At 39.8% G+C, this 27825-nt stretch overlaps 1 protein-coding gene across 1 annotated transcript in view; it reads right to left on the reverse strand.

Annotated features, from left to right (window-relative positions):
• Window positions 1–27825, reverse strand: part of LOC126355568 (solute carrier family 22 member 7-like) — a 112627-nt gene that overhangs the window by 74052 nt on the left and 10750 nt on the right. Inside the window, exons 4-5 of the mRNA XM_050005930.1 lie at window positions 6698–6855; window positions 3661–3768 (exon numbers count right to left, since the gene is read on the reverse strand). Coding sequence (XP_049861887.1) covers window positions 3661–3768; window positions 6698–6855 — 266 coding nt within the window. The remainder of the gene's footprint in view (window positions 1–3660; window positions 3769–6697; window positions 6856–27825) is intronic.

Here is a 27825-nt window from a genome sequence, read left to right on the forward strand (position 1 = left end):
ACGGACGAGTCGGAAGCATGGTGAACGCTGTTTTACACCCCCACGACAGGAGCTGTCCAGCTTCACTGTTTCGTCCCACACTCCACATTGCAGAGACCCTCCGACCATAGGTTAGTCTCTGTTTACAGCCTCTGCTGACGCACATTGAGATTCTGTGGAGCACTTTAGACTGGATTACAAACTATATTTAATATAATAACAGCCAACATACTAACAGATAATTCATCAGACTAGCCTGCGCTTTGAGTTAGCCGTCCATAGGCAATAAACACCAAGAGTAACAAAGCAGATAGTACCTCCCAAGGTGCTGGGAAACGGCGGAATCTGTTTAACGACCCGCATTTCGAAGCATTTTTGGAAAGACGTGGGAAAACGCTTTGGGGAACAGAACCGTGGAAAGTAAGGCTTCTTCAAACTACTCTGAACGCTACAGATATCATTTGAAAGTGGATCGAGGACCAGAGGAGATAGGACACCTTTGAGGATTTGGAATGCCGCTGAGCTCAGGCACTGTAAGACAAAAATGTTTAATAGAATGTAAGTGTCACAAAGACTGGGTAACATAAATAATTTAAAATTAAGAGAGAGTAAGACAGCTGTGCTACAGTGGCTATAAACAGAGAGAGAGAAACACACAGCTTTTAGCAACAAGTCTTATGGAGCATGGTAATGGTTAATGGCCTGGAGGAAGAGTCAGGGAAATATATCAGCTTCCTTATAAACATCTTTTCACTGGTTAGTGCTTAGAATATCCACATTTCAGCCAATAAAAATGATGAGACGGATGAAAAACGCTGAGACACGAGTCCTCCTTTAAGGAAGCAGTCGGTGCAAGAACACTGCTCTGCCATCCTGCTTCTCCAGCAGGCTCTCTGCAGCCAGGAGCCGTGGTGGGACAGCCCCTTTGGCCGCGCCTCTCGGCAGCTACTCGCCTCTCTGAGCAGACGTGATGAGATGGCTCTTAGAACTTTTTCCTATTGATTTTCAAATGGTTCAAATGGCTCTGAGCACCATGGGACTTAACTTCTGAGGTCATCAGTCCCCTAGAACTTAGAAATACTTAAACCAAACCAAACTAAGGACATCACACACATCCATGCCCAAGGCAGGATTCGAACCTGCGACCGTAACGGTCACGCGGTTTCAGACTCTCCTGTTTATTTCAACGGAGCCGTAGATGCAAACTGTTGGTACAAAACGAGTCACTGATTTTGCATCCACTTTCGCCTCTATCTACAGATTAGCTTGATGATACCTAGCCGCGACAGTGAGACGAATCGTGTTTATTGTAATCAGACCTGAGATTCCTTGACTAGGTTTATCAAGGTATTAATTTAACGTTGTCAGTGGTCAGATCATTTATCAAGCACTATAATGTAATAAACAGAGTTAATTGTGTGACTTGTTTAATTTCGTAGATAACGAATTTCTTTCTCATTATTTTGGAGGGCAACAGTTTAATTATGCCAAATCAAAAGGGGCACTTTAGATATCTCTTGTTAATATCCTGCCACTGTGCACTTACACCTTAGGAAACTAGTGTGTTTTGTGGTCATTATGACGAGACTCTGTATTTCTGTTACTTTCTCCCTTCAACAGCAGTGTATGTTGTCTGCATTTGTTCCTGAATTTCCACTACTCTCATGTTTGTGATGCAATTACGTAAGTGAGCATAACCTTCTCAAAACATAGAGTTCCATTTGTTCAGGGTATGATGAAAATTTAACCAAGCTTTTCTCTTGTTATTACACAAACCACTTCACTGGGTGTCATACCTTCTTCAGTTCCTTAAGAGAACTTGTGAGCCTTGACATAAAAACATAATCAATAAAATAACTTAATTTTTTGTGAACTGTTAACGAATATCCTTTAGCAGTGACTATTCAGGAACACTATAACTGATGTCCCCGGCTAGTAGCTGAGTTAGTTGCTATTCGTATGTTGCTGGAAACTGCCCTGACTGCTACAAGAAGTGCCCAAGTACTATCTTGTTCCTTTGGTACCGTCATTTCTCAAAAAACAGAAGTCGCAGCAGTTCTCGTAAACTCCATCGTTAATGGATTGTCAATGACGTTTAGGTGTCTTGTGCAGGATGGCGACAAAACATCTCCCTTGGGAGTGACTGGTGGCGGTGAGAACGTAGCAAGTGATTTACTGAGCAGATAATTTTCTGAAATACTTGGCACAAATTTCACGGATTACTCTTTGGGCGAAAAATTTCACTGGGTGCTGTTCTCATTTATCCATTAACGACAGCCAACACATGGTACAGTTATTCAGTATTAAGGCTGAGGCTAGCCACCAGCTAATGAAACTGGATGACACAGAATGCTGCAAGGAATGCATCACTCGTTTTCGGGTGGCAGGTGCAGATGTGATGGTGTTATACGAGTAATATGCTGCGGCGATACTCATTGTGGGGGTCAGATGTGGTCGACCAAAACTTTGACGTAGCGTCATGTTCCCATGCAGTCCAACATTGGGCCCTAGATCAACCGCTTGCCCGACAAATCTGGATCATACGTTATTCAAACAACCTGGCAAATGGAGATATAAAATGAGGCCCCTTTCAAACTTTGTCATTTGCTGATATCGGTTTCTGAAGTGAGTACACTGCATCTCCACGTCCTTCATAGTGATCACTCAACTTCTGATACTGTTCAAACTGGTAACAGCACTAAACACAAATAACACTAATGGACACTTGTGGCTGTTCTACTTTGTCAGGGAGTTGCAATTCTGATCATTCATACCATTTGATGGTGTGTTCGTGTGCGAAGCTCCATTGACTGGAGGCTTCACTTTTCTTGTTATACATGACAATGAATGACATACGTCTTGCTTCGTTGGTTCGCCGGCGATGAGTCGGATAATGTTGTGGAAGCAACAAAACATTTCAACTCGACGGCTACTCGTTATATTCAGATGCTTATTGACATATTGCTGCAATGTCTCGTCAATATGTACACTGACTCGCTGTTGACCTCTTGACTGAGGCACACCCCAAAGCATGGTTAGATCGTTACAAAATAGCATAAATTCCTTCCGAGTATCTGGAAAAATCAAAACTGGACTTAGAGAACTTTTTCATTTCTTCGAATGTGCCCCGACACTCTTCCATCAACACAAACTTTGTACCGTTTCTCAACAGCTGCATGAGAGGTCGCAACCTTCTCGCTTCTGACACCAAATTTAGCTGACCCATGGGAATGGAGGTGTGGGTACGATGTCAGGAAGGCAGGTGGCCGAGGGTTGAGGTGGGGTACCAGGTCTGTGGAGGCCCAGAAAGATTCAGGTAACAAAATTAATGTGTTATCTTTCCTTGATGCATTGGTGCTGGGTCAGTGTGTGGTCGCAACGACACCTCCTCTTTACGGGACGTTGACCCGGTGGCCAGTAAGATGTATGTGCCAAACTTTGCTGTCATCTGTACTCATTATGTTATACGCAACCTCACTATGTGAACTGCACCACAAGTACGGGTATCAGTGGCGCACGAAGAGAGCAGAGACTCCTGTCTTGGTAGCCGGCTCTGCACTGGATGGCTGATTCCTGGCAGCTGTTAGTTAGCAGCGCAAGGTGCTCCCACAACAGTGATGGATGTTGGCTGCCATCTAAGTGAAGCGACCCGTTGCCCATTTGGACAGTAATCCAACTCACTGCTGGAGTGAACCCAGGAGGCACACTGGTACTGCAGCAAAGACACGAACTCGTGACTGCTGCTGGTGACTCCATGTGGTTCCGTCGCCTTCCTGGTGAACTGCTGTGCTGTCAATGAAAATTTTACGAAAATAACAGCTATTTGCACCAAGTAACAGGGCACCTGCCATACCAGTAAATCACCTTACAGTCACGCTCTCGGCGATTGAAACTCGCTGTATGAGAAATCCCCTTGCCTATATTGTGTATTACCGCTGCTCCTGGAGGTTTAAATGGCAGTGGGTCTGTCATGCAAAGTGAGAACAATGTTTGAATATAGTTTTGAACTTAACTGTTTGTAAAATTTTTGTTGTATATCATCAGTGTTAATACCCTTATGCACAGACGATCCGTTTCTGGTGATACTGAAAGGTGTAGTTGAGCAGACCGGTTTCCAATTGTCTTATGTATAAGTTCTTGTAGACAATAACTACAGGGAGAGGACACACAGTACATGTCTGTCAAGACATCGACATCATTGTCTGAACTATTCAAACACAAAATACACTACACACATTTATTTTTGTTTGGTACACCAAAATTTTTGGGCGAGTTCCCATTGTTGTAAGGCAAATGCCACAACGGAAATTTTCGACCCAAACATTCACGTATTTCTTCCATTTCACTCCCTGCCCACTGGGATTTGGTATTCAACTACAGTTTGCTGGTGCAGTGAAGAAAAGAAATAACTTCACGAATTAAGACACAAAAAAATTTTAAATTTGTCATGTAGAGTTCACCTTCTATGTTAACAACTTTATATATCTGCCTTTTTATATGGATGTTTTTTAAACCTTAAAAATAGTGGAACCGAGAATGGGATCTTGGGATTAACAGATATCCTGGACTTTTACGATAGCAGGCTGTTTTCTACAAAGACCTACTTAAATTCTCAGACAGATGGAAGACCACTCACTGACAATGGTAGGTGATGATAATGCACCAAGCAGATGCTTTTCTACATCTACATCTATACTCCACAAGTCATCTTATTCTGTATGCTGGATGATACTTCAGGTATCATTATAAATACCATAGCCTGCTCCTCCCGTCTCCTTTCCCCGTTCCATTCGCGAACGGTACGTGAGAAGAACGATTTTTGAAAAAAATTCAAATCATATATAGTTTCTCTAACTTTCTTGTCGTCGCCATATTAAGTTGCATAATTTTGTACTGCTGCTACAATAAATACATCTATAAAAATACGTTGTACTTGCACAGTTATGAAAGCCAAATGTCATTAAAAAGTATGTATTTTAAATACGACGAGGTACTGGCGGAATTAAAGCTGTGAGGATGGGGCGTTAGTCGTGCTTGGGTAGCTTAGTCGATAGAGCGCTTGCCCGTGAAAGGCAAAGGTCCCCAGTTCGAGTCTCGGTCCGGCACACAGTTTTAATCTGCCACGAAGTTTAATATATGTACAGTTTATAAAATATGTTGTACTTTCACAGTTACAGAAGTCACAGGTCACTGAAAATAGCGTACTTTAAATAATATTGATGTATCTTCATAAAATTTATAAAAAAATTGTACTCAGGATTTACTGCTCAAGAGTAGGAATGTATAAATGATACAAAACGTTCTGTACGGCACCTACTTCCTGCGAGCGTCTTTTAATTACGTGACTGAGATGTGTATACGTATGTTTAACTAATTGATGCTCAACATAATTACTTTGTGGATTTCGAGAAGCTACTGTAATTCTCTGCTAATATTATTAAAACGTGGACAGGTACACAGTGGTTCTAGTCATGGGACTACAGTTTAAGAGGCGAAAATTCTGGAGCATTCGCTTGGAGACTACGTTGTGCAGATCAGCGCTCCTGGTGCGACAGCCGATATAGCCGTTGTACAAGTCGTAGAACGCGCAGTTCTCCTAAGGTAGCAGCTTGTAGTACATTCGGGCCGTCAATATGTGGGTTCTAAAACAGCAATCCCATAGTGAAAATTATTAAATATGGCTTCATGGACCCATCAGAGTATTTCACATGCTGCATGTTTCTTGAGATGTTGTCCGTGTCCATCCTTCTGTATAGATTTTCTGACATCGGCATCTGCGGTAGCAGCCATCAAGTGGATCAGAATGCACGTTTCGTTCCTCTTCTTCGCCGCCATTTATTGTAATATAGTCCATTAGCAGGCATCTCCTACGTAACTTGGCCATTTTTCAATGTACAATACCTTCTAAGGTATAGTACATTGCTTGCCTGTTTTCGTCTAAAGTTCCAATCTTTTCTTACTGTCGACGTTGCTTAGTAATGGCCTATGATCATCCACACTTTTCAAAAGCTCGTATTCCTTTCTTTCTCTTTACATTTCACAAGTTCTACCTTCCCCCATAATCTTCTTGGGAAATTTCTAAACATTTTCCCCTGGCCTACGTAGTGTTCATCTCTTAGCTCGCTTTACAGTCACACGGAATGCTAGATAGTTCTTAGCTAATTGCTCAAGATCAGCGAGTGACTTCATCTTTTCTCAAACAAGTTATTATCAATGCTATTTCCCAACTCGTACCAATTTTTGTTCCGCATCCCGAAAGTCAAAACTTTCCATTTTACAAATAACCACGTGTTTTCTATGAATCTTTAATTCCATAGTAACCACAATTTCTTGGTTTGTCAATCATTTATCGTTATGCTGTTTGAAATTACTTCATTTCCTTCAAACTGCTACTGATGTGTCCTCATACACAGCCAATTATGACAAAGCATCTTAAAAGCCTTAGCACCTAGTTTTTCTTCCAAGTGCAGCTACTCTGCCTTCTCTCTGAAGACATTTGCTCTCTAGGACTCCTAGGTCAACATCAAGCAAAATCATTGATGTTTGTCCCACGTTCATATCGACTTTTATGCCAAACGCTATTTATTTCCGCTTCAAAGAAATATTTGAAGTGTTATAAGTAAATAAGTTTTATTATAGGCGGCTGTAAAAATACCATTGATAAAGGTGGATGTACTAATCATTGACGCTTTTGAACACTTTGTGCTGGAAAACTCACCGACGGACAGCGCTGACTCGAACATAGGCCCAGCTGCTGAGGTAGCCAAAGACTCCGCCAGGGTGAAGAGTACAAGCACAGACGGGGACACGATCAGTGTGACTCTGCTGGCGAAGTGGAATGCCAGGCACAGGAACTGCTGCGGTCGTCTGCCAAGCCTGAGAACGTGACACAAACATGCAGGAGCACTTCCTTTAAGGACGCCGCACCCAATCCCTGTCACCAAACACCGAATAAGAAACACATTAATTCTTAAATAAAAATGCAGTGAGTAATTGGTGCAGCTGGCGTAAAGTACACAGTCGTTAATGAGTTTCTTTTTCAGTTGGTCCAAGTAATATCACTCACGTGGAATATCAGGCGAACGTAATAGTGTGAGATTGAAAAGATGTTATAAGATGTGAAGGAATTAAATTTGGAAGTGAGAGTTTAAGGGTGGAAAATGAGTCTAAACGCATCTATTGGATATTGATTAGCAATGTAGCTGAGAGTAGACAAAGCGGAGAGGATATAAAGTACTGGCTGGCAATAGGAAGATGAGCGTTTCTGGATTTTAGACTAATGTGGAAAGGAAACGTAGATGAGAAACAATGCAGACAAGTAGAGAAGAGAAGCTTTTGAAACGTGATGCTAAAGAATAAAGATGCAGTTCAGCAGGATATATCGGCTACGCATTAAACATTTACTGACTACAATCCGAGAGAATAATTTACGGCAAAACGCAGCTAAAAGATAGGATCGGTAGACAGGACACATCCTGAGATATCAAGGTATCGCCAATATGATAATGGAGGGAAATGTGAAGTGTAAAATGTGTAAAGAGAGACCAAGGTTTGTCTACAGTGACCAGGTTAATGTGGTTGTCGGTTGCAGAAGCTACGCTGAGATAACGAAGCTACCGCAAGATAGACCAGTGTGGAGAGCTGCATCAAACAAAACTAAAGCCCACAACAACAAAACACGTTCAAAACTTCCTTTTTGTACATCTATACTTATAAGCTGTATTCAAGATCATTTATCTGTTACGTTACTTCTCAGAATAATCTGTTAACAGGAAAACCTAATAACCATTCTTCTAGTCAAACAGGCATAACTATAGGATTTTTCCTTTTCAAATTAGGTTTATTTCGACATGCCTGATAAATCCCTGCCGCTTTCTCTATCTATTACCAACATCTTCAATGTCACGTAACAATGTTACCGTCAACACCCATGAAAATTTGTTTTCCATATTCCAAACCTACACTGCTTTTTCTTCCAGTGCCTGTCCACAAAAATCTTAGCACATATAGCGCTTACTGTTATTTGTCCACTAAAGATGGTTATCTTTACTTCTGTCCTAGCCTCTTCTTTCTGTCGCTCTCCCTTTAGTCCTTTACTTTATCCATGACTGTACGCATAACGTTCATAAATAAAAGCAGTGGTTCACGTAGTAGAATGTGCACGAATTAACTCAGCCCGTACATGCACAGCCTGTGGGCGACGGGACAGGAAAATGGAAGTGATGAGGGTACCGTTGTGAACGAGTCGTGGTGGAAGCGGTTCAGTTCGACAGCTCAAACTATCACACAAACGTGTATCTCGCATTATTTGTAAGCTACAGCTAGCGAATCTGCAAACCATCGTGTTATCGGGTTATGTCAATACGACCAGTAATTCGATTCCCGTCGACATTCTATGTCGATATCTTCTTGCTAGAGAAAACTAAAAAACTACTTAAGGGATCAACCAATGTTAAACGAGATGGGCTTTGCGCTACCACAAGGAAATCTCATAAAATAAAAACTGTATAGATGTGTATCACAGTGGTCAACGTCGCTTACTGTGATAGTAAAATAAGAGAACGTTGTTCTCAATCTTCCTTCCTTCTAAGAAGAATAAAGAACAAGTGTCACATGGAAATAATGTCTCAGTACCGTGAGAACGTTTTCGGCAATTTTACCAAAAAATTAGTCTTGGGAAGCCCTTGTAACAATGCTTTGTCCTCTTGGTCATTTTCGTGTTCCTTAGTCCCGCATCGATGCACGGTCGTCATGGTTATTAAACCCAACTGTCTGTGTCAATGTTATCCATGTGAAAATGAACGAAAGCTTTTTGGGAATCGAGTACCTGTGTCGGGACTTTGGTACCAGCCAGATATTCAGCTAGTGGAATGTTGAAAGCCACCTAGAGATCTCATCCAGATTTGACTGCACACCGACCCTCTCCGTTAGTCAGCCGGACGTAGTTTTTTCTTCAATTTTTTGGCTTTTGGGACGCGCCCACTCAGCCATCTCAGTAGTGAAATGCCAGTTATGACGATATGAACGTAAAGACAGCACTTCACCCAATCCCCCAGCGGAGAAAAATCTCCGACGTGGCGTGGAATCTAACCCGGTCCACTTTACTTTTGCAATCCACCACAGTGATCGCGCAGGTACTGAGGCGGATACACTGGTTGTATTGGATCTGGCGCTTGCTCACCTCTCCTTCTCACGAGTGGAGCTTTAACGTGCACAACTATCACCCTAGGTAACTATGCTTTGTTCTCTTAATGACTCGAATACCTAGAGATTTCTGCAGACTCACAAGCTGAGTTTTAATGTGATCTTTGTTTCCTCGTCTGACTTTTCCAACAAAAAGCTGATGGGGCTGCACGCAGTCTCACCTTCCTCATTATGAAGAATATTCCCTCTACATTTCATGCTAGGTATCGTAGTAACGATACATTCGCAGTGTACAGGTCGGCAGGCGACAAACAGTAGAGGAAGCCGTCCTCCTCTTTGGGACAGTGGGATGGGACAATTATATTCTGCGTCAGTGCCCTAATATGTTTCGTGGCTTGTATCCACTCTTGGCGAATATTTAAAATGGTTATCTCTCAACTATTTCGAGCAAACAGCGTGACTGACGGCAAGATATGTAAACTTGTTGTGAAGAGAATTTTCAGAGTCAGGAAAAAAAATATTCTGCTAAGGGCAAATAATAGCCCACTCCAGTAGTAGTACTTCTAGATACTGTATAGATATTTTCAAAGGTTTTTTGTTTGTTTGTTTATCCAATGGTACACGAGCTGTGACCAGGAAGTACATTACTCACAATAAGAGACAGTTTTCTGCCAGCCGTCGCCCGCTGTTAAGCTCCATACACCGCCTCAGAAACTACCCTAGAGAATTTGTACTGTCGTAAAGTTTATACGAACTGTGCCACCTGTATCCACCGATCAGCAGTTATAACCACAAGCCAGCAAGCACAGTGAACTATCAGGAAGCAGTTATATGGAAGCATCCCTACCATAAGCATGTATTAAAAGTCAATGTTGGAGAGACCTAGAACAGCGCTGCACAGGTTTGGCAGCTTTTCCGACAACTTCCATGAAACTCACGGTGCTTGCACTAGAGAAACCGATGAGATTATTCTCGTCCACATTTGATGTTTTGCCTCAAGAGCAACTATGCAGAACACTTACGCAGTCACCGTGTATCTGTTGGCCTCATACGACGATAGGCGGCCATACAACGGCCAGAGGTCTGCTCAGGGGCTTAGTCGAAGTCTGGAAGGGCTGATAGTCGCTCAAGAGAAATGAGATGACAGATATGAAATGGCTCCTCAAGTTTCTAAAACTTACAGATCACCTTAATTGTAGGGAAGGTGCCAAACTGATAGTGCTAGAAAAGACCCTTACAAAACATAAAATGAATGATATTCCAACACATTTTAAAACGAAATGTGAAAGGAGATGTACATAGCAGTAGCAGCGGTAGAGAAAGTGGTATAGGCATGCATATTCAAATACGGAGATATGTAAACAGGAAGAATACGGCGCTGCGATCAGCAACGCCTATATAAGATAACAAGAGTCTGGCGCACTTGTTAGATCAGTTACTGTCACTACGATGGTAGGTTATCAACATTTAAGTGAGTTTGAACGTGGTGTTATAATCCGCACACGAGCGATGGGACACATCTCCGACGTAGCGATGAAGTGGTGATTTTCCTGTACGATCTTTTCACGAGTGTACCGTTAACATCAGGAGTAAAACATCAAACCTCCGACATCGCTGCGGCCGGAAAAAGACCCTACAAGAACGGGACCAACGACGACTGAAGAGAATCGTTCGTGACAGAAGTGCATCCCCTTCTTCAAATTGCTGCCGATTTCAGTGCTGGGCCATCAACAAGTGTCAGCGTGCTAACCATCCAACGAAACATCATCGAAATGGGCTTTCGGAGCTGAAGGCCCACTCGTGTACCCTTGATGACTGCACGACACAAAGCTTCGCGCATAGACTGGGCCTTTCAGTACCGACATTTGACTGTTGATGGATGGAAACTTGTTGCGTGGTCGGACGAGTCTCGCTCATAATTGTATCGAGTGGATGGACGTGCACGGGTATGGAGACAACCTCATGAATCCATGGACCCTGCATATCAGCAGAGGTCTGTTCAAGCTGGTGGAGGCTCTGTAATGATGTGGGGTTTGTTCACCTGGAGTGATATGGGACTTCTGATATATATAGATACAAATCTGACAGGTGAAACGTACTTAAGCATCCTGTCTGAACATCTGCATCGATTCATATCCATTGTGCGTTCCGAAGGTCGTAGTGTACAGATGTCAGAGCGCTCTTGGATGGTCTGCCATTGTCAAGCTGGAGGAGAGAGTGCTCATGTGTAGAGTAAGTGTTCGAATTCTTGTTTTTAGTCTTCTGAGGATCTCTCACGCACCGACAATGTTAGGTTACACGTCGCTATGTTACAAGGAGCCCTCTAGCGGCAGAGGGTTGCAAATTGCTTCAGCAAAGCGGGAAGTCGACCGAGTAATATGCGTGACTTGTAAAACCTAAACCGAAATTCGTAAATAAATGGATAGAGTAGAGTATATTTTCTTCAGCCGACGTTGCATGCACCAACAGTGGAGATAAGTTTAAAAATACGTCGTACCTGCTCACTAACAAACAGAAAAGAAAATAGAAAAGAAAGATTAAGATTTAATTTCCTGTCGACGACGGCGTCGTTAGAGGCAGAACACAAGACTGAATGGGGAAAAGATGAGGACGAGATCGGTCATATTGTCAATGAAACCATCCAGGCACTTGCATTAAGTTATTTAGGGAAACCACGGGAAACCTGAATATGGATGACCAGATCATAATTTGAGCTTCCGTACAATTCCAGTGCATTTCCATTGAACAACCTTACTCATTGTAACTAAAAAAGAAGTAATTATGTCGACTATGACAGTATTTCTGCCAAAGTATTGAAATTTTGCACTTAACTGACAGCACTACGCTTGCACTAAGTTAGTACATCTACATCTACATCTACATGACTACTCTGCAATTCACATTTAAGTGCTTGGCAGAGGGTTCATCGAACCACAATCATACTATCTCTCTACTATTCCACTCCCGAACAGCGAGCGGGAAAAACGAACACCTAAACCTTTCTGTTCGAGCTCTGATTTCTCTTATTTTATTTTAATGATCATTCCTACCTATGTAGGTTGGGCTCAACAAAATATTTTCGCATTCGGAAGAGAAAGTTGGTGACTGAAATTTCGTAAAAAGGTCTCGCCGCGACGAAAAACGTGTATGCTGTAATGACTTCCATCCCAACTCGTGTATCATATCTGCCACACTCTCTCCCCTATAACGCGATAATACAAAACGAGCTGCCCTTCTTTGCACCCTCTCGATGTCCTCCGTCAATCCCACCTGGTAAGGATCCCACACCGCGCAGCAATATTCTAACAGAGGACGAACGAGTGTAGTGTAAGCTGTCTCTTTAGTGGACTTGTTGCATCTTCTAAGTGTCCTGCCAATGAAACGCAACCTTTGGCTCGCCTTCCCGACAATATTATCTATGTGGTCCTTCCAACTGAAGTTGTTTGTAATTTTAACACCCAGGTACTTAGTTGAATTGACAGCCTTGAGAATTGTACTATTTATCGAGTAATCGAATTCCAACGGATTTCTTTTGGAACTCATGTGGATCATCTCACACTTTTCGTTATTTAGCGTCAACTGCCACCTGACACACCATACAGCAATCTTTTCTAAATCGCTTTGCAGCTGATACTGGTCTTCGGATGACCTTACTAGACGGTAAATTACAGCATCATCTGCGAACAACCTAAGAGAACTGCTCAGATTGTCACCCAGGTCATTTATATAGATCAGGAACAGTAGAGGTCCCAGGACGCTTCCCTGGGGAACACCTGATATCACTTCAGTTTTACTCGATGATTTGCCGTCTATTACTACGAACTGCGACCTTCCTGACAGGAAATCACGAATCCAGTCGCACAACTGAGACGATACCCCATAGCTCCGCAGCTTGATTAGAAGTCGCTTGTGAGGAACGGTGTCAAAAGCTTTCCGGAAATCTAGAAATACGGAATCAACTTGAGATCCCCTGTCGATAGCGGCCATTACTTCGTGCGAATAAAGAGCTAGCTGCGTTGCACAAGAGCGATGTTTTCTGAAGCCATGCTGATTACGTGTCAATAGATCGTTCCCTTCGAGGTGATTCATAATGTTTGAATACAGTATATGCTCCAAAACCCTACTGCAAACCGACGTCAATGATATAGGTCTGTAGTTAAATGGATTACTCCTACTACCCTTCTTGAACACTGGTGCGACCTGCGCAATTTTCCAATCTGTAGGTACAGATCTATCGGTGAGCGAGCGGTTGTATATGAGTGCTAAGTAGGGAGCTATAGTATCAGCGTAATCTGAAAGGAACCTAATCGGTATACAATCTGGACCTGAAGACTTGCCCGTATCAAGCGATTTGAGTTGCTTCGCAACCCCTAAGGTATCTACTTCTAAGAAACTCATGCTAGCAGATGTTCGTGTTTCAAATTCTGGAATATTCCATTCGTCTTCCCTGGTGAAGGAATTTCGGAAAACTGCGTTCAATAACTCCGCTTTAGCGGCGCAGTCGTCGATAACAGTACCATCGGCACTGCGCAGCGAAGGTATTGACTGCGTCTTGCCGCTTGTGTACTTTACATACGACCAGAATTTCTTCGGATTTTCTACCAAATTTCGAGACAATGTTTCGTTGTGGAACCTATTAAAGGCATCTCGCATTGAAGTACGTGCCAAATTTCGCGCGTCTGTAAATTTTAGCCCATCTTCAGGATTTCGCGTTCTTCTGAACTTCGCATGCTTTTTCCGTTGCCTCTGCAACAGCGTTCGGACCTTTTTTGTGTACCACGGGGGATCCGTTCCATCTCTTACCAATTTATGAGGTATGAATATCTCAATTGCTGTTGCTACTATATCTTTGAATTTGAGCCACTTCTCGTCTACATTCGCATAGTCAGTTCGGAAGGAATGGAAATTGTCTTTTAGGAAGGCTTCTAGTGGTACATTATCCGCTTTTTTAAATAAAATTATTTTGCGTTTGTTTCTGATGGATTTGGAAGAAATGGTATTGAGCCTAGCTACAATGACCTTGTGATCACTAATCCCTGTATCAGTCATGATGCTCTCTATCAGCTCTGGATTGTTTGTGGCCAAGAGGTCAAGTGTGTTTTCGCAACCATTTACAATTCGCGTGGGTTCGTGGACTAACTGCTCTAAATAATTTTCGGAGAATGCATTTAGGACAATCTCGGAAGACGTTTTGTGCCTACCACCGGTTTTGAACAAGTATTTTTGCCAACATACCGAGGGTAGGTTGAAGTCCCCACCAACTATAACCGTATGAGTGGGGTATTTATTTGTTACGAGACTCAAACTTTCTCTGAACTGTTCCGCAACTGTATCATCGGAGTCTGGGGGTCGGTAGAAGGAGCCAATTATTAACTTAATTCGGCTGTTAAGTATAACCTCCACCCACACCAATTCGCACAGAGTATCTACTTCGACTTCACTACAAGATAAACCACTACTGACAGACACCAACACTCCACCACCAATTCTGCCTAATCTATCTTTCCTGAACACCGTCTGAGACTTCGTAAAAATTTCTGCAGAACTTATTTCAGGCTTTAGCCAGCTTTCTGTACCTATAACGATATCCGCTTCTGTGCTTTCTATTAGCGCTTGAAGCTCAGGGACTTTTCCAGCGCAACTACAACAGTTTACAACTATAATTCCGACTGTTCCTTGATCCAAGCACGTCCTGTAATTGCCAAGCACCCTTTGACATTGCAGCCCATCCCGCACTTTCCCGAGGCCTTCTAACCTAAAAAACCGCCCAGTCCACGCCACACAGCCTCCGCTACCCGTGTAGCCGCCAGCTGAGTGTAGTGAACTCCTGACCTATTCAGCGGAACCCGAAACCCCACCACCCTATGGCGCAAGTCAAGGAATCTGCAGCCAATACGGTCGCAAAACCGTCTGAGCCTCTGATTCAGACCCTCCACCCGGCTCTGCACCAAAGGTCCGCAGTCGGTTCTGTCAACGATGCTGCAGATGGTGAGCTCTACCTTCATCTCATAAGCAAGACCGGCAGCCTTCACCAAATCAGATAGCCGCTGGAATCCAGAGAGAATTTCCTCAGATCCAAAGCGACACACGTCATTAGTGCCGACATGTGCCACCACCTGCAGCTGGCTGCACCCTGTGCTCTTCATGGCATCCGGAAGGACCCTTTCCACATCAGGAATGACTCCTCCCGGAATGCACACGGAGTGCACACTGGATTTCTTCCCCTCCTTAGCCGCCATATCCCTAAGGGGCCCCATTACGCGCCTAACATTGGAGCTCCCCATTAAGTCAGAGCATGTCTCCTGCCAAATAGTCTGTAGCAACATTTATCTATAAAACTTTAGGTAAGCGAAACATCTATAATTAAAGACCGAGATCACTTCTCGAAGCCTTTGGAAACGTTTTCGAGAAAATGTCTCGCCCCTTTCTGAACAAAAGTTGCTGAGTGCCTTTCAAATTGTCTTTGATAAAAGATTCTCCAAAGAGTAAGCCAAACAAAATGTCGAAAATGAAGTTCTGTCTGACCTGATGGTGGTTCGCGCTCAATATCGAGGCCATCAGCGCCTGTAATTTTATGGGAGATGGATGTGGTTCTGTTTTGTTAAAAGCATGCAATAGATGGGGAAATATATAATGTAATCCGCAGCCACCATGCGACACTATCTCAATGTCAGTCTCACTCACTTCATCACAGAACACCAAAATGCGTATGAATACCTCAAGGCAGTTAGTGGTTAAACTACACAGACTGTAACGACACAACATCTAACATAGTGTAACATGGAACTGTGCCTGGTTGAGAAATTCGAAAACAAAAGGTGATGCCACCACTTTGGAAACACACTAAAATCATGTACGTAAGATACAGATGGGAAGGCCAGACGTCACACAGCATTTAGAAACAATGACCACATTCGATTCATTGTTTCCCAAAATAGTGGGCAGGTGAGCTGGTAAGTTGGTTTCCGCGCTCATAATTTGGTATAAAACACATTCGGCCAATAAGTGGTGCACAGATACCCGTACACGAAAATTCTGCTTACTGGCGGATCCACCAGAGGCACGTTAGGAGTGTAGTTTGTCGGTAAGCTCGTAAACGAGCGATTGAGTCCCCACTACGCTTTCAGAGTTACGACACGATATGCTTCTACAGGCTGTTTCACAAAATTGTACCACTCCTTCTGCAGCACGCCGTTAAAATCTATGGAGAGGGCGTGAGTAGATGTGTCCGGTTATTGTTAATTCTTATGTACAGCATATACCTTAATATCATACGCAATACAGAAGATGACTGTCTGTTGTCTCCTTGCGAGACACAGTATTATAAATTAAATTAACGTACTAATGGAAGACATAAATCAGGATTCATATATCTACTATAAAAACACTCTAAGACAAAAGAACCGACCCGTCACGAAGGGACTACCCGAATGGCACGTAAATTGGTAGATGTGACGTACATGTACTGACAAACAGAACAGACAGTTGATTGCAATTAAAGAAATGCATAATTATTCAAGAGGACGTCCTTCACCAAATGAACAAGTCAGTAAAGCGTTGTTCCGCCTCTGGCCCTTACGCTAGCATTTATACGTCTTGGCACTGAGACAGTTGTTGGATGTCATCCTGAGGGATATGCAGTCCAATTGGCATGTTAGAAAGTCAAGAACCCAAGATGGTTGGACGGTCCTTCCCATAACGCTCCAAACATTCTCAACTGGGGAGAAATCTGGCGATTTTCTGACCAAGGCAGGGTTTGGCAAGCACGATGACCAGCTGTAAGAACTCTCGCGGTCGGGCATTGTCTTGTTGAAATGTAAGCCCAGGATGGCTTGCCATGAAAGGCAACAAAACGAGGTGCAGAACCTCTCGACATACCGCTGTGCTGAGGGGGTACCACGGATGACAACCAAAGGAGTCTTGCTATGAAAATGAAGGACACCCCAAAACATCATTTGTGGTTGTCAGGCCATTTGGCGGGCGACAGTCAGGTTGCTATCCCATCAACGTCCGAGACGTGTTCAGACACGCTGCACATCAGGACTTAATTCGAATCGAGACTCATCACTGAAGACAATTCTACTCGAGCCAATGCGATTCTAGACCTAAGACGTGCCTGGAGAAGCCTCAGACAGCGGCGGGACACCAACCTCAACAACTAGGAGTGATAGTCTGGAGTGCCATTTCTCTTCACAGCACAACCTCTTTGGATGCCATCTTTCGCATCTTTACAGTGTGGTTGGTGGCTCGTTGATACTTTAAGCCCAGTTTTATCGCGCTTCATGGCAAGCTATCCAGGGCTTACATTCAGGCAAGATAATGCCACACAGGATGAGTATTTCTGCTGCTTTTCTTCGTGCTTGCCAAACCCTACCTTGGGCAGCAAGATCACTGGATCTCTCTGCAACTGAGAACATTAGGAGGATTATGGCAGGGCCCTTCAGCCAGCTGAGGATTTTGTCGAGCTAACTTGCCAGTCGGACAGGACATGGCACGATATCAGTTGGAGGACATCCAAAAACACTGTTAATCAATGATAAGCCGAATAACTGCTTGCGTTATGGCGAGAGGTGGACCAATGCGTTGTTGACTTGACCAATTTGTGAAGCTCTTTCTCTTAAAAAAATCTTCCAGTTCTTTTGAAATTGTAACCATTTATTTGCCAGTAAATGTAGTCACAGCTACCACTGGGAAAATTCCTTAATGGTAGGCCGCTTTTTTCGTCCTAGAGTGTATGTAAACGAATACTTGTTCATCTGAATACAAGTTGGTCTATTATCTCCTACTGAAACTTTGAAGATATTCCTATAGGATTTAGAACACAATATAGCGGAGTTATTTTGTAGAATTTAAGGCTTGTTCTTACATTTTATTTTTGATAAAATGTAGAAGTTTTATTTGATGAACTCTGTTGAAATGGAATAATGCTTTCTACATACGGATAATTCAGAAAGTTTTTGGGAAATTGTAATTTAACTGGATCACAGAATTTGTATTAAATTATTCACAAGAACAGAATAAAGTGCATCAAAGTTTTAGAATGTTAAATACTGATTTTGGTGAGTCTGTGGTAAATAAAACAAGGGTTTACCATGGTACAACAAGTCGAAGAAGGTCGAAGACGTCGAAGATGACGAGTGCACGTCAACTGTGCAGAAAGTGAAAGAAATGGACTGTGAATGGTCGCCGAATCACAGTGAGAAACGTCATTGATGATGCTGGCATATAAACTAGCACATTTCATAAAACTGTTCCGGATACTTCAAGTAATTGTGTTCCAAAATATCTTAAGTTTCAAAAAAATGCTCAGATATCACTCACTGAAGTCAACGATGATATAAAACTACTGGTATGGGTCATAATACTGTGCCAAAACATGAGCTCACATATATGACATTGAAACTAAGGTTCAGAGGTCCTAGTGGAAATACCCTGGATACTCAAGATCGATAAATGGTCCACAGATTGACACAAATGTGAAGGTTATGTTCTCAGTGTTCTTTGAGTTTAATAGTTTAGTGCACCTTGAGCTTTGGCATCGCGGCGAATCGAACAATAAGGTTCAAAGAAAAAGTCCTGATTTGTCACAGAGCATCGTGGTTCTTGCACCATGATGAGGCACCCTCTCAGTTTTCATCGCACATTCGTGACTTTTTGACCAAAAGAGTGTCCTAGCCTCTATATTCGCTACAAGTAATCTTATTTTCCCAAAATAAATAAATAAAAACCAGTAGGGCAGAGAGGAGATGAAAATAAAAACGCACCGCTGATATTGCTAAAACTATCCCAAAGATAGAACTTGCTTTGGGAACTGGAAAACTGGTTGACATAGTATTGTAAAATGTGATTAGGTAATGTTTTGAAGATGATAACAGTGATCAATTAAATAGTAATAAATAGACGCACCATTTGTTCGAGTACTTGTCACATAATCCTGTTGTTTCCATTAACATTGTCCCTGATGTAGCCAAAGTCATGATCCTGAGGATAATTTCTAAAATTAATGCTGTTGTTCATCCAAATTTGCCAATATAATGGAACTTCTCACCTTGGTCTGTTAATTAGCAGCGCTGGTCAACTGCTTCATTCCTCTGTCACAGAATCATTCTTTTACTTCCACATCTCTTATACATAAGACCCATTTCATGTATTTTCTTGTGCAAAACATATTTCTGCCGAGGAAATTGGATGTTTTCGTTTACAGAAGATAGTAATTTTCGTAACATCGCCATTATTTTTAGCATATATAAAAACCCTCCACTCTTTGTCAAATTACGTATTTTGCAAAGCTGGCTATGAAGATACGTTTCCTCCCAAAAGTCTTAGCACTTTTTCTTGGCGATTCGAATAAACCATGCAGTTTATTTTCATATTATTTTCTAATGCATTCGATTGTGAAAATGCTGACATTCGCTTATACAGTAACGAAATATATCACAGAAAATAAACTGAACTGTTTCTATTCTGATAACCAAAATGACATGAACAGAATCGATGTTAATACTGCACTATATTGCTGGGCAAGAAAAGGTGAACAGTTCTTGCTGCTCCTGCAGGGCACTTCCAGGGAAAGGCAGCTTCCCCCACGAATTGTACAGCCCAATCATGAGTCTGTAGATGCACTAACTTCCCCTCGCTTCAGTGACCAGATGGTGCAACACCAAGCCCTTGTCACCGGTTTCACCAGTTGCAGATTGTTGTTCCAGTAGTATATTTATGAGGTTTCTAGAGCAAAGAGCGCTCTTAAAAAAAAATTTCTATAGAAGAAGATTTTAGTATTGTTGTTTCCTCCATTTAAAAATTTACATTTATCCATGAATGAATTTTAATTTATTTTTTAAAAAATATATCTAATAAACTATTTACTTCGTAAATAACTTGTCTGAGATGGTGTTTATCTATGACCTTGATCGAAAATTTCATTTACTTAAAAAATAAAAATCTAATAAATTTTTGTCTTCATACAAAAGCTCTCCAACATCATGTTTACCTATTTTTACAAGCCAAATTTTGATTTATTTAAGAAATAAGATAACTAATACATTTTCCACTTTATAAGTGAGCTCTTTTCAACCTCATCTATCTATACCATCCATTGAAATTTTGATTAAAAGCTCAAAATACATTTCAATCACACTGCCTTAATTTGTTTAAAACCTTGATTTATTTACTATTAAAACAGTCTTGATCACAATTTATTTATTATGGTGACTGGTTTGGATCACTACTGTGGTCATCTTCAGACCAATGGGTAGGAACCTCCTACTGCTGGAGAAACACTACTAGAGAATAGTGATTCTCCATCAGAATTGTTATTAATTAAAAGAATGAAGTTAAGTTTAAAATCAAAGATAGAGCTGAAACTTTAGAATACAAAGATACAAAACAAGCAACAAGAAAAAATATTGACAAAGATTATTCTAGGGTAAAAAATTTTTAAAGGTGTTTTTGTGCTGCATATGAAAACAAATAAAAAAATAACATAATTTGTTAACGCATCTGTATAATATTGTTTGTGTTAAAATTCAAAATAGAAGAAGCAAAACAATTTAAAAAACTCGATGAGGGTCAAATAAATCATTTAAAACATCACAGTAAAATGAAGGATAGTTACATAAAAAATCAGGTGGAATATGAGATACAACTATAACAATTTCATATGAAAAAATGAACAAATAAGAAGTTTAATACCACATGTTGTTCCTCAAACAACCTATTCCTTTAAATTCTGCAGACTTTAAATTTCCACTAACAAATTCAGGATAAATATTACTTAAATTTTTATCGTCTTGTATCAATATTTTGTGTTTACATTTTAGACTTACTAATTGTTTTGGTAGTTTTAAATAACTTCCAGATATGTAAAAACGATTTATTCCTTTATGTCTGCCTCTAGTAAAATAGCCTTTAACTACGTCCTGTTTTTCAAAACCAGAATCGTCAAAAACTTCAACTTAAATATTTTTATACTCAACTAAGGGAATAATTTCATCATTATTTTCAAAAAAAAAAAAAAAGAAAATATTTATTACTTTTTGTCTCCAACTTTTTCACACCTTTTTACAAGTTATGAACACTCTGGTTAACGTAAAACAATTAAATAAATGATTAATTTTTTCATCTTATCCATCCTTGAGTTACAATATAAGTATCAATCATTAATGTTGTTTTTCCACAACCACTTGATCCTATTACTGAACATCGAATAGAGCTTGATAGAAATTTAGAGAGTTTGTATTTAGTTTTTTCAGGAATTCTTAATTTTGGTTTCCAATCTGGTATTTATGTGCATAATTTGTGTTAGTATAAATGATTAGAGTATTTAAATTCGGTGTAATTAAGTTACTCTTAAAAAGATAAAATTTTCCAACATAAGAAACATATAGTGTTTCAGTATTTGGTTATTACTTCACTTCTTTTACTCCAATTATTACATATGAAATAATAAGCCATAGACTATTGAAGAAACGATAGAAATTTCTGTTAGCTGATATTGTAGGAAAAATTGGAACATTTTATTCCATATATACACAGTAAAGAAGATAAAATTTTTAATAGACTCGACATTGAAAGTCACATTAAATGATTTATGGATAAAAAGATTGTATTAGTCAAATTTTAGCTTTTCATAATAAAATTATTGAATCTTATGAAAAACAGTTGCTAATAATTTTACTAAATTTATTCCCTTTAAATTAATATATATAAATTTTTATCTAGCTGATATTACATTCATTAAATATAATGATCATTTTTCTAAACATATTACTATTTCTTCACTTTAACAAAATACTGAATTTAGAGGATCTATAATTTATGAACAAAATTATCCTACAAGTATTGCAATTTTTATGCTATACAAAAATTAATTATTACTATTACTGATGAAAATGATAATTTGTTTGGCTTCAATGGTCCTTGTTTATTTTTTAAAACTGAATTAATAAATTTTATTGTTAATAAATTCCAAACAAAAGGGAGAGTTATGAATTTTAATCATTACTGTTAGTAAGAAAACAAAAATTAACAAAATCTTACTAACAATGGAACAGAAATTGACATTAATAATGGCAATGGATGAAATAATCCAAAAACACACAAAACGTTATGTGATTTTTATATACTGGAATTGTGGGAAGAGATTAGCCAACTTATGATGGCATAACCAAAAAAGTTTGTCAATAATTATTTGGCAAAATTATTCAATGTTGTTACAATTAAAAAACGAAACAGTATTTTGTATAGGATAGAACTTCTATTTGTGTGTTCATTTGTTCTTATATGGTAAACTTCATCTACTTCGAACGAATTATGTATGGAGGGTTATGTTCATAATATTGGAAATATTGAAAACAGACAATATGAATATTTTAAAATTATTTGGTGATTGTTTATATGTTAAAGAAATATCTTTTGAAGGATATTTAATGGTATTTTCCACTTTTGAGTTGAAGTTCAAATGAGTCAGTTCTTAGATGGTATGATAAAAATGATTCTGGAAATGAAATAAAAGATACACTTCCAGAAGAAAGAAAAATTATTGTAGAATCATTTGAAATTCGTGTTTCTCTTGTTAAGAATGAACCAGAATATTCATTTGCACTAGAACAAGAAAGATTTAAAAAATCCAAAAACTCCAATACCTTTCTTTGGAATACAATAGTGTCATCTATATAGGATTTTACTGATGTAGCCAATGTAACTATTGTACTTTAAGCCTGTAACATGACACCTAATTGTTATTAACAAGTATGAAATTTAAGCCATTTTAACATTTCATCTGATTGTATAAACGAGTATGAATGTTAAACTGTTTTAACTTGTCAAAATCGGATTTATATGCCACCTGAAGTACACACACATATATTTGACACCTCAAAACAAACACCTCTAAATGGTTTAAGCAATTATTCTGCAATTATATTGTTACGATGTATATTCTTTGCACTTTGCGATTATGTCTTCTCTCCTGCTATACAAACCTTGCACCCAGCAGATTCCAGACGCCATATTTGTTTACAAATGTGACAGTATACCTGTGATGTGTTACGACAGCGAAAGGACCACTGGAGGTACTCTAGTTTACTTATTTATGTTTACCATTAGAGATCAGTTTAATTTTTGTCAGAAGATATCCAAAACCATGTTATGAAATAGTGTCTTGTTTCTCCAATAGGCAGGGCCACAAGTTCCTCCAAAAAATCGTAACACACCAGGCACACAAATGTCATAATAACTAATGTAAATCCACCCAATAATGGAGGTTTAAACCTTTGAAACAGTGACTGGTAACGGTAAACTTGTTGTTTCATTTAATGTCAATAACAGTCATGGTAAAGCCTCACCTAAAATGTCCGCATTTAAATTTATCAGGCTGAAATTGTTGATTGGTGGCTCCATGGACAGCTGTATGCACAACGATCATATATGTTAAATTAAAAAGGTCAGCATTGGTCATAATATTGATGTTTTATTGATGTTGTTGTTGTTGTTGTCTTCAGTCCTGAGACTGATTTGATGCAGCTCTCCATGCTATTCTATCCTGTGCAAGCGTCTTCATCTCCCAGTACTTACTGCAACCTACATCCTTTCTGAATCTGCTTAGTGTATTCATCTATACGATTTTTACCCTCCACGCTGCCCTCCAATGCTAAATTTGTGATCCCTTGATGCCTCAGAACATGTACCAACCGGAACCTTCCTCTTGTCAAGTTGTGCCACTAACTCATCTTCTCCCCAATTCTATTCAATACCTCCTCATTAGTTATGTGATCTACCCATCTAATCTTCAGCATTCTTCTGTAGCACCCCATTTCGAAAGCTTCTATTCTCTTCTTGTCCAAACTATTTATCGTCCATGTTTCACTTCCATACACGGCTACACTCCATACAAATCCTTTCAGAAACGACTTCCTGACACTTAAGTCTATACCTGATGTTAACAAATTCCTCTTCTTCAGAAGCGCTTTTTTGCCATTGCCAGTCTACATTTTATATTCTCTTTACTTCGACCATCATCAGTTATTTTGTTCCTCAAATAGCAATACTCCTTTACTACTTTAAGTGTCTCATTTCCTAATCTAATACCCCCAGCATCACTCGACTTAATTCGACTACATTCCATTATCCTCGTTTTGCTTTGGTTGATGTTCATCTTATATCCTTCTTCCAAGACACTATCTATTCCATTCAACTGCTCTCCCAAGTCCTTTACTGTCTGTGACATAATTACAGTGTCATCGGCGAACCTCAAAGTTTTTATTTCTTCTCCATGGACTTTAATACCTATTCCGAATTTATCTTTCGTTTCCTTTAGTGCTTGCTCAATATAAAGATTGAATAACATTGGGGACAGGCTACAACCCAGTCTCACTCCCTTCCTAATCACTGCTTCGCTTTCGTGCCCTTCAACTCTTATAACTGCCATCTGGTTGTTATGCAAATTGCATATAACCTTTCGCTTCCTGTATTTTACCCCTGCCACCTTCAGAATTTGAAAGAGAGTATTCCAGTCAGCATTGTCAAAAGCTTTCTCTAAGACCACAAATGCTAGAAATGTAGATTTGCCTTTCCTTAATCTATTTTCTAAGATAAGTCGTAGGGTCAGTATTGCCTCACTTGTTCCAACATTCCTGCAGAATCCAAACTGATCTTCGCCAAGGTCGGCTTCTACCAGTTTTTCCATTCTTCTGGAAGGAATTTGCATCAGTATTTTGCAACTGTGACTCATTAAACTGATAGTTCGGTAATTTTCACATCTATCAACACCTGCTTTCTTTGGGATTGGAATTATTATATTCTTCTTGAAGTCTGAGGGTATTTCGCCTGTCTCATACATCTTGCTCACCAGGTGGTAGAGTTTTGTCAGGACTGGCTATCCCAAGGCCGTCAGTAGTTCCAGTGGAACGTTGTCTACTCCCAGGGCCTTGTTTCGACTCAAGTCTTTCAGTGCTCTGTCAAACTCTTCACGCACTATCGTATCTCCCATTTCATCTTCATCTACATCCTCTTCCATTTCCATAATATTGTCCTCAAGTACATCGCCCTTGTATAGACCCTCTATATACTCTTTCCATATTCCTGCTTTCCCTTCTTTGGTTAGAACTGGGTTTCCATCTGAGCTCTTGATATTCATACAAGTGGCTCTCTTTTCTCCAAAGGTCTCTTTAATTTTCCTGTAGGCAGTATCTATCTTACCCCTAGTGAGATAAGCCTTTACATCCTTACATTTGTCCTCTAGCCATCCCTGCTTAGCCATTTTGCACTTCCTGTCGATCTCATTTATGAAATGTTTGTATTTCGTTTTGCCTGCTTCATTTACTGCATTTTTATATTTTCTCCTTTCATCAATTAAATTCAATATTTCTTCTGTTACCCAAGGATTTCTACTAACCCTCGTCTTTTTCCCTACTTGATCCTCTGCTGCCTTTACTACTTCATCCCTCAAAGCTGCCCATTCTTCTTCTACTGTATTTGTTCCACCCATTCCTGTCAATTGTTCCCTTATGCTCTCTCTGAACATCTGTATAGCCTCTGGTTCAGTCAGTTTATCCAGGCCCCATCTCCTTAAATTCACACCTTTTTGCAGTTTCTTCAGTTTTAATCTACAGTTCATAACCAATAGATTGTGGTCAGAGTCCACATCTGCCTCTGGAAATGTCTTACAATTTAAAACCTGGTTCCTAAACCTCTGTCATACCATTATATAATATATCTGATACCTTCTAGTATCTCCAGGAATCTTCCATGTATACAACCTTCTTTTATGATTCTTGAAGCACGTGTTAGCTATGATTAAGTTATGGTCTGTGCAAAATTCTACCAGACGGCTTCCTCTTTCATTTCTTAGCCCCAATCCATATTCATCCACTGTTTCCTTCTCTCCCATTTCCTACTCTCGAATTCCAGTCACCCATGACTATTAAATTTTCGTCTCCCTTCACTACCTTTATAATTTCTTTTATCTCATCATACATTTCATCAATTTCTTCATCATCTGCAGAGCTAGTTGGCATATAAACTTGTACTACTGTAGTAGGCATGGGCTTTGTGTCTATCGTGCCTTCAATAATGGGTTCACTATGCTGTTGGTAGCGGCTTACCCGCACTCCTATTTTTTTAAATTTTTATTAACCCTACTCCTGAATGACCCATATTTGATTTTGTATTTATAACCCTGTATTCACATGACCAAAAGTTTTGTTCCTCCTGCCACCGAACTTCACTAATTCCCGCTATATCTAACTTCAACCAATCCATTTTCCTTTTTAAATTTTCTAACCTACCTGCCCATTTAAAGGATCTGTCATTCCACGCTCTGATCTGTAGAACGCCAGTTTTCTTTCTCCTGATAACGACGTCCTCCTGAGTAGTCCCTGCCCGGAGATCTGAATGGGGGACTATTTTACCTCCGGAATATTTTACCCAGAGGACGCCATCATCATTTAACCATACAGTAAAGCTGCATGCTCTCAGGAAAAATTACGGCTGTAGTTTCCCCTTGCTTTCAGCCATTCGCAGTACCAGCACAGCAAGGCCGTTTTGGTTAGTGTTGCAAGGCCAGATCAGTCAATTATCCAGACTCTTGCCCCTGCAACTACTGAAAAGTTTGCTGCCCCTCTTCAGGAACCACACGTTTGTCTGGCCTCTAAACAGATACCCCTTCGTTGTGGTTGCACCTACGGTACGGCCATCTGTATCGCTGAGGCACACAAGCCTCCCCACCAATGGCAAGGTCCGTGGTTCATGGGGGTAGGGTTTAATTGGTAGCTAAATCGATTTTCAATCACTTAGAGAACATCTTCAGTATTGTGGTGTACAAATTAAACTAATCGACACTGGTATCTACTTATCAGTAATCAAAACTGAGAAGCGATTGTGTTAGTATTTTGCAGCAGTGCCTTATTAAACTGATAGTTCGGTGATTTTCACATCTGTCAACACCTGATTTCTTTGGGATTACTGTGATAGCTTCTCAACTTTGATTATTAATAACTAGATGCCAGTGTCTATGAATTTCATTTGCACACCACAGCACTGAAGATGATCACTATGTGATTGAAAATCGATTTTGCTGTCAACAAAACATCAATATTATGGCCAACGCTGACGTTCCTTTTAAGGCTGAAATTAGTCAATTTTACAGTATTTTAAAAGCTGAAATTTTAAAAACTGAATGTTAGCAAAAGTTTTAGTACATTTAGATGATAAATATAAAATTCTCTCATTATCGCTATACCAAAATCTTTTCAGAAGACTATGATAAGTTAAAGAAAATGGTTCTATTAAATTTTCTGTATTGAGGTAGAAAATAAAACAAAAATCGTTCTTTTCATGTTATAGAATTTGTATAAATTTTACAATTTTTGTTTCTTTAATTTAGTTTTTTGAATATTATATCTTTAGCATTGAATAACTATATATTTTAATGAAGTGAAAATTTTGTTCACAAATACATATATATATATATAAAATGAGGAAAATGAGAAAACTAAAATTTTGTTTTACATTAGAGAATTTTAAAAGTATTCTTTGTATCAGAAACCTGATATATACACTACTTGTTCTCCAACTCGAGCTACTGCCCCTTCCACAGATGCATGACCATCTCCTTCATCAGTGAGAAAACTGCATTGTGTAGTTCACCACATTCAGAAATCATATTTTCCTAGTAGGCATTCTTAGGTATGTAATCTGCTGCTT

This window comes from Schistocerca gregaria, chromosome 3 (assembly GCF_023897955.1).
Source record: "Schistocerca gregaria isolate iqSchGreg1 chromosome 3, iqSchGreg1.2, whole genome shotgun sequence".
Lineage (NCBI taxonomy): Eukaryota > Metazoa > Arthropoda > Insecta > Orthoptera > Acrididae > Schistocerca > Schistocerca gregaria.